The sequence below is a fragment of the Miniopterus schreibersii genome (assembly GCF_964146895.1).
Source record: "Miniopterus schreibersii genome assembly, chromosome: 3".
NCBI lineage: Eukaryota > Metazoa > Chordata > Mammalia > Chiroptera > Miniopteridae > Miniopterus > Miniopterus schreibersii.
In genome coordinates this window covers 64,552,143-64,562,189 of record NC_138103.1, presented here as the reverse complement: position 1 = coordinate 64,562,189, position 10,047 = coordinate 64,552,143, and the positions used below count along the sequence as shown (strand labels likewise).

General features: G+C 34.6%; 1 protein-coding gene across 1 annotated transcript in view; it reads right to left on the bottom strand.

The window, feature by feature from the left end:
• Positions 1-10,047, bottom strand: part of AP3B1 (adaptor related protein complex 3 subunit beta 1) — a 185,870-nt gene that overhangs the window by 44,997 nt on the left and 130,826 nt on the right. The window contains exon 22 of the mRNA XM_081131585.1: positions 3,608-3,714. Within this exon, the coding sequence (XP_080987711.1) occupies positions 3,608-3,714 (107 nt within the window). The remainder of the gene's footprint in view (positions 1-3,607; positions 3,715-10,047) is intronic.

Here is a 10,047-nt window from a genome sequence, read left to right as displayed (position 1 = left end):
ATACATGTCTTTCAAAGTTGCTTTGCTTCAATCAGGATTCAAACAAGATGTACATATTACATTTGGTTTGTATCTCAATCTAAATAATGCACTTTAAAGCAGAACTTACTGAAATTTTGTTTGTTTCTTCTTATTATTTAACACATAGGGGAGGTATTTATTTATTCAGTAATGTGGAACAGCTGCAAATTTAAAGAAACAACCCTTATTGCCAGGGCTATAAAAGCTGTCTGTAATTACATTCCTGAGTGATTTGAATAATAGTGTATCTGATATATTCTAAAATAAGCGGCTTTTACTTTTCTCTGCTATTAGGGTCATATACTGTACTTATCTATTTTTTACTCCGTACTCTCCTCTCTCTAGTAATAAATTAATATCTCAGTGTTAGCTGGGCATGTGCCTGCCCTACAGTTAAATTCATTTTCTTTTCCTTTGAAGAGAAAGTTTTATAAGTATCACAATAATATTTTCCATGTTTAGGTCAGGTTTCTCATGTCAAAGATTTGATACTATTAAAATAATACTTATCAATTTTCTATGCTATGCCCTGCTGTGTTCAGAAAATTTTTGGCAAGCTTTTTAAAAAGAACAAAGGTAACGAAAGTTAACTTGGTTGATACATGACTAAATAATAATTCATGATTGGCCAATGCATAATAATCTATCTTAAAGCGTAAAAACAGTATTTTTCATTGCAACTATAATAATGCAACACATGCAATTTGAAATATACAGTTGAAAGCAGTACAAAGTTGAATCAACTTTGGATATATAAAATAAAATTGCCATTGAGATTAAATCTTTCCTAAACAAATATTTTAAAAACCTCTTATTATTTCCTATTATAGTACATTTAATTATAAGAAATGAACGTTAAAAACCATAATCTTAGGAAAAAAAGTCAGTGGCTGTTCAGTGAACTAAGCTCTGAAAAGAGTGAACCCACAGAAGCGAAAGGAACTACTCACAACAGAGTAGAGAGAAAGGGAAAGGCCCATGGTCTTCTCTTCTTTAATCCTTCAATTTCTTGCAGATTTATATGCACATGTTCTTTGATTTGGTGGGTGACATTTTTTGGGCGGTAATAATTACAAGTTCATTAAAAACTGTAATTAGAGTATCATAAAGTGGATTCTTCATGGTGGAGAATTTTATTATATATCAACAAAGCATTATGAGTCTTTTCTACCAGTCAGGACTTAGATTGGCACATAGTTGCTTAAGCCAAAAAAAAAAAAAAAAAAAATTGCAATACAACTCCTACAACTAAAAATGAATTATGGTCTCTTTTGTAAAAGGAGCTCTTTTTAATACTCCAGGGAAGGAAGTGATGATAACGTTCTGTTATTAACTATGAGGCCTCTGAAGTAGCACGGAAATAAAGAGCTGAAGCAGTGGTATGGCACACCTTAAAGTTTCATTTAAAAATCAAAGCTATTCACACCCAGAAGAGAATTAAATAAAAGAATAAGACGGGACATGGCTAGGCAATGGAAGCACAACATACTGTCAAAGTTTAATTAAAAAATGCTTTCAATTTAAGCAGACCCGGGCCAGTGATTTTTCATTATTTTTACCACAGTTCCATGACTACTGACATTTTCATCAGAACAAATAAAGGATTTTTCCCAAATTTGAAATGACAAAATTATTTTTAATTTTGACTTATAATTTCTTCCTCCTCTAAACTCAAAGGAATTTAATCTTAGCTAGACTTGTCTCTGAGTCTGGGGCTTAAATATGCCTTACGTGTTTAAATATATCGTACGTGTTTAAAGTACAGTATAAAATACGAATTTTAAAAAGATAGTTCTTCTACCATATTAGTTAATATTCACTAAGCAATGACAATGTGCCAGTCACTGTTCTAAGAGCTTTATGTTTATCTCATTAATCTCACAACAATCCTGTGAAGTAGATATTATCTTCATAGGAAACTGGAGGTACAGAAAAGTTACCTACCAATTTGCCCAAAGTCACATAGCTACTAAGTGGCAAAGTAGGGATTTGCACCCTGGTCATCTGATATCAGCCCAAGGTATTTATCCACTACTTTACTGCCTCCCAAGTTTTTAGGGGCCTGCTTTCCCTTCAAGGACTAACTGCTTCACTATAGATTTTTTGATTACCACTTTCTCTTTACAGCCTACCACAAATGCTCAATAAATATTTATTACTTAAATAAAGGCTTAACTGCTTATTTTCACTGCTTTCCTCCATCTCTTTTAACATACCTTTCCCTTTAAGCAAAAAGAAAAGCAAACTAAAATCCTAAATATGGTTCTTACTCATTTCTGAGTGGTTAGGAGATAACTGCACTCAACAGCTTAAAAACAACACTATAAGCTTGTTTTCACCTATACTCTAAGCTGACCACAGCTGGACAGAAATGCATGTAGCTCTACTGAGTATTTCATCACATGACCCTGTTATCACACTTGTGTTGAAGGGGGAATTTTTAGTAATAATCTATAAGAATTGAGTACTCCTCATTCCCACTTCTGGCAGAGCAGCTCTATGCTCCTGGGCAGCTCAGATCACCAACTACGCACCCCGCAGTGCCCTGCCAGCCCTGGAACCATGGGCGCACCAGATCTCTTCAAGTTATCTGTGCTCCAATCAAGAACTCACTGTTCTATCTCTGTTTGTCAAATTTCTGACGCAAATTAACAGGAGGTCAAGTAGATTACATATCCTAGGCAGCACACTTGATTTAGAGTGAAAGGTTAGTGATCTTATATGCTAACACAGAAAAAGTGTTAGCATGTAATTCTCTCTCTCTCTCTAAATTCAAATAAAAAAAATTTTTTAAAGCCCTGGCCGGGTAGCTCAGTTCATGAGAGCATTGTCCTGCTATACCAAGGTTGTGTGTTTGATCCCTAGTCAGGGCACATACAAGAATCAACCAATGAATGCATAAAAAAGTGAAATAACAAATCGATGTTTCTCTCTCTTTCCCTCTTTCCCTCTCTCTCTAAAATCATTTTTTTTTTTTTTAAAGCAAAAGTTATTGCAGTTTCAGATATTATGATGGGCTGATGGTTTGGGCATTATTTTGAGTTAGGCAAGCCTCTTCTCTCCCTTCCAGTCATACCCCATAAATAACATTAAAGAATTTTCTTTAGATACACCAAAGCATGTAAGTAAATGCATGATGATACAACAGAGAGAAATACAATCTTGAATTTTCAAATGAAAACAGGTATTTTTAAGTAGCCTATAGTAAAAAAACAGCATGGAAGAAACAGAATGATGAGAATAAAAGTCTGTTAATGTAGACAATAACTCTTTATGGAAGAATTTATGTATATAAACTAACTCGAAGTGGCAAAGAACCCTTATATATTACTGATGGAGAACAGTCCCAGAGACAAATGTACACATAATAAATGTGGGTAACCAACAGAAGTAAACTGAGATGACAATGGTTTGAGTAGAGCAAATTAAAAAATACTTACAGAATTAAAAGGTCAGATCAGAACTGAACTTGTTAGAGGAGGAATCATTCAAGACTAAAAATCTACTTCAATTCTTTGCATTTTAATAAAAATGATTCAATGGCATCATTTGAAAACTGAGCTAAAGTATTCTGAAAATTACTTACACTGATGACTGATGAAGAAGTTGACAAATTCAAACCTTCAAGATCAGCTACCAAGCTTGGAGAAAGAGCTGGTGTGGGACGTGCAATTGGAGTGAATACTGTGTTAACTGTAAGAAAAGACCCAAGTTAGCAAATATGCATGAAAATTTAACTCACATTATTAAAAGCAATATTTTTATTTTGTTAGTAAGCCTAATTAAATTACTTTGATTAATAAATCAATGGCAATGCTATTTAACATCTTGATGTAGTCAAGTTATTATCAAGTCATGGCAGTTATTAGTCTTAGCTTTCAAAACATAATGGCAAATCCTATAAAATAAGGATATAAATAAATATCTTGCAGAATAGATTTTGAAAGTTTTTATCACATAACACTATCACATATCACTAACATTTATCACCCAGCAACTTCACTAAAAGAAAAAGGTGAAGAAACATTTCTTTCAGACTAATATAAAGAATAACAATAGCTTTCAAGAGAGTTCTCCAGTTGAGTGAGAAATCTTAAAAGGGTGTTTAAATCCTTTATTCTATTCTGTTCTGTACTGTGATAATTATAGGGGCACAGGCTATCTAATTCCCTTCCAATTATACTTTGTCAGCAAAAGCTATGTGCTAGATAAAAATGTTTATTCTAGAATCCTATGTACTAGAGATCAGATACCCGAAAATTTGAAAATCTTTTAAAAAATGCAAATCTGATCACGTTACTTCCCTGCTTAAGACTCTTGAAAGGTTCACAACTGCCAACGAAAGTCCAAATCCTTAATTAAGTGTGCAAGGTGCTCTATGATCCAGCTCAGCACTACCTAGTAGAACTTCCTGTGATGATAGAAATGTTCTGAAGCTGTGCTGTCCAGTGTGGTGGCCAGAGGCAAACATGCCTGCTGTGCTCTTGAAATGTTGCTAGTATGACTAAAGAACTGCATTTTTATTGTTAATTAATTTAAATTTAAGTAGCTATGTGTGGCCAGTGGCCACCATATTGGGCAGCACAGGTCTAGCTTATCTCTCATTTTACCAGTCATGCCTAGGTTCTAGCTCTACTGAATAATAGTTGACAAGATCTTATTTCATGTCTCTGAGCCTTTCATTTTCTCTTCCCTCTGCCTAGAAGGTACTTCTCGGCCTGGCTCACCTTGCAACTTGTACCCATTAAGATACCACTTAGAAGGAATGTGCAACCTGACTCACCTAAACACAGCTTATATGTACCTTCTTGGTCCCCCAGAAATGTTTGGACATACTCCTACAACCATACTTTTCTTGTAATACAAATATGTCTTTAAATGTTTTTATTTCTACGAGTCTGCATAAGCAGACTTTTTTAGTACTAAGTAACTGCTCAAATGTTTGTTAAGTGAAATAAATTAAAATGTGAGCAAAGTTTTAGCTTCCATCAAATTCTCAATCCAAAATAACACTATAAGGTGATATTTACTTAATTTGACATCACTTTTCAAAACATCTTTTTCTCATTTTAGTCTCACAATATCCCATAAATTAGACAGAATATTAATTCATAAAGTCAGCAATAAATATTTCTTGAACAAGAAGAGAACAAAGTTCAAGTTATGGTTCAAGATATGGTCCCTGTCTTCAAATAACTTAACACCTAATTGATAAAAAGAGATACACATGCTTGAAGTAAAAAAAAAAAAAGTAACCATATAGTCCATAAATGATATTGCCAAAAGAAGAACATTTTCAAAGGAAATTTTAAATAAAATCTCAACATATACAACAGAGCCTGGGTGAAGGAGAAGTGGAACCCTGCTTTCTTGTTTTCATTCCTTTGTGGGCCTAAAGCATGGCTACCAACCTCCAGGCTTCTTTAGACCTATGCTGGAAACCACTGTACAGTTAGCAAGTGCCACAGGGAGTTGATAAAAAACACAGGATCAGTGGGGATACGGTGGTAAGAGAGCCCTTCACAACTAGGAGGGAGGAAGCCCAGTTTTTCAGTAAGGTTAGGCTGTGAATGAGAGGGAAGAAAGAAATTTAATTCTCGGATGAGAGAATATAAACAAAGGCTGAGAGGCAGGAAACTGGGAAGCTAAGGGGGTTGGATTTATCTTGTACATTAAAGGGAACTGTTAAAACTCTACCAAAAAGAGGAATGATGTGACACATGGTGCAGCAGGATGATTAGTCAAGTGCTAGGTTAAGGGACAGACCGAAGGAGCATTCAGGTTGGCAGTGAGGAGGCAGGAAGGGCATTTATGTTAAAGATGTTGGAGACAGGCACAGGGAGAGTAAGGCCTGCCAAGGTCATAAAACAGGCGAATGGTAGAACCGCTGCAGGACTAGAAACAGTTCTTCTCACTTGCATCACAGTACGTTGCCTTTCCTGGTGGGTTCTACCTGCATATTTGTTCACTTGTTCATCCATCCACCCGAAATACTAGATGTCCATGTTTAGTAATAAAAATTGAATTAAAACCCCTCTCATTTCAACTATGGCTTGGCTAAAGAGTTGGGAAAAGGGCATCAAAGACCAGAGAGGAAAATGTGTACCACAGGCAAGTTAGACTCTTAAAAAAAAAAAAAAAAAAAAAAGGCAGGCTTTTAATATTTCAGAAGACAGAGGCTCTGGAATTAAAGAAATGATTATACATCTGTTTTCAGGTCTGGCAAGATGGAAGCTGGCACTGAAAGTTTATCCTAAATTGGATTCTGAGGCCAGCTGACTATTTAATTAATATGTAAAAAACAAAATGACTGCAGATTTTTTAAATAACATGGAATAGAAATTAAAATGAGAGACCATTTCCCCCTATCAAATTGGTGAAGGCAATTTTTAAATACAAAATTCAGCATAGGTAAGGGTTAAAGGAATTGGCACTCTCATACTAATGCTGTGTAAGTTGCTATAAGCTTTGTGGAAGGCAATCTTACCAACAGAATTCTTTACAGCTTTTGTCCCAGCAAGTCTACTCCTGGGAATTTATCTTAAGGAAACAGTCATGGAGATAATGCAATAATATACTTATGCTGATGTGCACTGCATCACTGATTATGACAGCAGAAAAATGGAAACAAGTTAGATTTCCAACAATAGTAAACCTGTTAAATAGAATTTATTACAACAATATAAAGAATAACCATGCAGTCGTTAAAAAAGTTGTTAAAGAATATTTATGGCATGAAAAGGAACGTGCATGATAAACAGAGAAAGAAGCAAATAATAAAACAGTATGTCGATATGATTCAAATTTTGGGGAGAGTCATACGAAAAGAACCTGAACTGATATGTTAGAATGTAAACCCAGGGTATTTGGATTACAAATCACTCCCCCCTTTTTTCCTTCCTTCCTTCCTCCCTCCCTCCTCCCCCCCCTCTTTCTTTTTTAAAAAAATAAATTAAGGTATTTCTGGGCTTTTTGCCATCTCCATAAGTTCAGAGGAAAAAACAAACCTCTACAAAACAAGTTTTTCTTTATTAAAGTATATTTAATAAAATAATTATATAACTATTCGGATCAAAGTTTTGCTTTAAAATTTAAGATGAAAAACTTTCATATATAATAATTTAATGTGAAGCTATTTAACTGGTTAAATGTAACTTTTTGCTGCTGCTGCATCTTTGCTGTCATCATCTCCTTCCACCATAGCTCACCCTTACATATGCTTACCAAATGTCAAGCACAATTATCAACTCATTTAATCCTATTAATGGTCCTAAAAAGTATTACTATTATCCCAATTTTATAGATAAAGCAACCAAAGCACAGAGAGATTAAATAACTTGTCGAAGGTTAATAGCTAGTAAGTAACAGAACTGGGATTTGAACTCAAGATGGTCCAGCTCCACTGTCTGCCTAGCCACTCCACTCTGCTGCCGGTACAATATGATATCACATATCATAAGGTGTGTCTGAAGCATGATTATTGTTGGGTGATAAAAATTTTTTTGAAAGACTACAGTTAGTTGTACCAATAGTGTAATTATATAGGTTTACATTTCCTATAAAAAACACACCAGAATATGACTGCTGCTTTATGATCATCCTGTTGAGACGATATCGTATAGGGTACTAAAAAATATTTTAATTTCCATAAACATAAAATATGACTGGAAAAGAGAAAGCATATTGCTCCTTCTAAGCCGAATCTATCATTAGGTCAAATATTACCTTAGCATAAATATTTTCTAATGTATTATCAACTGGCCTCATGAAATAGTCATATAATTTCATAATCTAAAGGAACTGCAGAAATTTTCAATCTTTTCCCCCCACTTTACAAATGAATAAAATGAGACACAAATTAACTCAATTGATTAAAGGGTTCTGATAACATCCCCTCAATAGATACAATAAAGAAATATCAAGTTACTTATTCAAAACCACAGAACTGTTTTTAGTGGAGCCAGTCTACTGCTAGGGTTGCTAAGGACACTTCCTCAGAGAGAAACAATGATTACTTCAGGTAGCAGAGAGCTCTTTCACTCCTCCATGTAGTTACTTCCCTTACTTCTCCTACCTCCAACTCCCTTACTAATTCTTACTTACACTCAGCTCAAGCATTATGTTACATCTGGAAACTGCTAGGTGGGTTAGGTACCCCACTATCCAACAGCATTCTGGGCATCTCTCTCTCTCATTTCATTTATAATGTGGCAATCTAATGACACTGAGAGTTCCTTGGGTAGGGACAACGTTGTATCCATTTAGAATCTCCAGCATGTAGCAGATTACCTAGATCATAGCAAGTGTTTATTTAATAAATGTTTTCTGAACAAAGACAAATGTAAACTCAGTACTTGCAGTTTTCCTGGTATGCAATGCGCACTGAACAAAGAAACTCTGTGGTTTATGATGTGCCTCTTACATAAAACACAAGCAATGTGTCTGCCCCCCTTTCAAAATTAAACAGATTCCCACAGCTAACAACTCATGCAACTGGAGAATACCTTTTTAGTTTTGATCAACAAACTGCTTGCCATGGACAGTGGAGAACTACTGCAGGCTAATAGTAGCATACAATGAAGTCAGGATTTTAAGAGCCACTATCAACAATGCTTTTCTCCCTCAACAGTCTACTCATCTGTATCTATAAGCTCACATCATACTTCTGCCACAAGCCTTTGTAGCTTTTTAATTGGTTTTTGTTTTCCTCATTTTGTTACTACATTTTGTGCCACTATTATCTGTCTCATGTAAGTTGTTACCTATTTGGGTCCCTGACTACATTTTACTCTCTGGAAGAGAACGACTAAATTCTATGTATCTGTTCTAGAACAGATAATAGCACATAATCCACAAACATGGGCTGAATCAATTTAAAAAGAGAGTTTCAAGTGTTATTTCTGCATAAGATTTTTTAAGAAATAGTTTTTGGTCATTAAAAGCAAACAAATATATACTATGTTGAGTTAAAATAAATGTAAGTTGGAATGAAATTTCCCTTAAAATAAAAAAATCTTACATTTAAAAATTTAAAACTTAATATTTAAGAAAACTTTTGTTTCTACATATAAAAACATGCTTTAAAAAAGAATCTAACAATAAAAATTATATCATTTTACAGGTTTCTCTTTTGTCCTTAGCTGCCAGGAAATCTAGAATCAAATATAAGGAGAAAATTTAATTAGTGCACTCCAGTATCTTTTCACATTTACTCTTAATTCCTTTTTAAATGTGCTTGATTATTGTTGTAAACTGTAAAAATTACATATGTATATAAAAGATTCATCATCACAGAAAGATGTAAACTATAAAATGAAAGTCTTTCTCTTTGTTCTAGTTTAGTCCTACACCTCAAAAGGGCTGGAGCTAACACTGCTAATTGTTTCTTCTGCAGCCTTCCAGAAATATATGATGTACAACTGTGTTTGTGTGTAAGACATACCTCCTCATTTACTCCCTTTTAAAACAAAACAACACAATACAAACAGAATCATGCTCGACACGCAGCTTTGTAAAAATTGTAATATTTTGGATATATAACATAATTAGCACATATAAAGATTTGCCCCATTTTCATTGATGGTTATATCATTCTATTGGTAACATTTTGTTTGTTTTCACTGTAATAAATAATGCTGCAATGAAATTTTTATATATAACCTTGCATACTTTATTAATTCAATAAATACTTACTGAGAACCCACTGCCTGCGACCTGTGCTCATGCACTAGGAGTAACAGTGAGCAACACAGACAGGGCACTATTCTCATGCAACACAGCCCGGGCTCTAACTGGGTGGACAGACAATAAACAAGTAGTAAAAAATAAGACAATTTCAGGTGGTGAAAAATGCCATGAAGACAGTCAGCAGTTACGGGTGAAGGTGTGTAAGAGAAGGTGACTTGGAGCTGGGATGTGGAAGATAAGCAGCAGCTTGCCATCAGAAGATCTGGAAGAAATGTTCATGTAGAGGGAACAGCAGAACAGAGGCCCTTGGCAGGAATGAGCCTGGTGTATTTCAGAAAT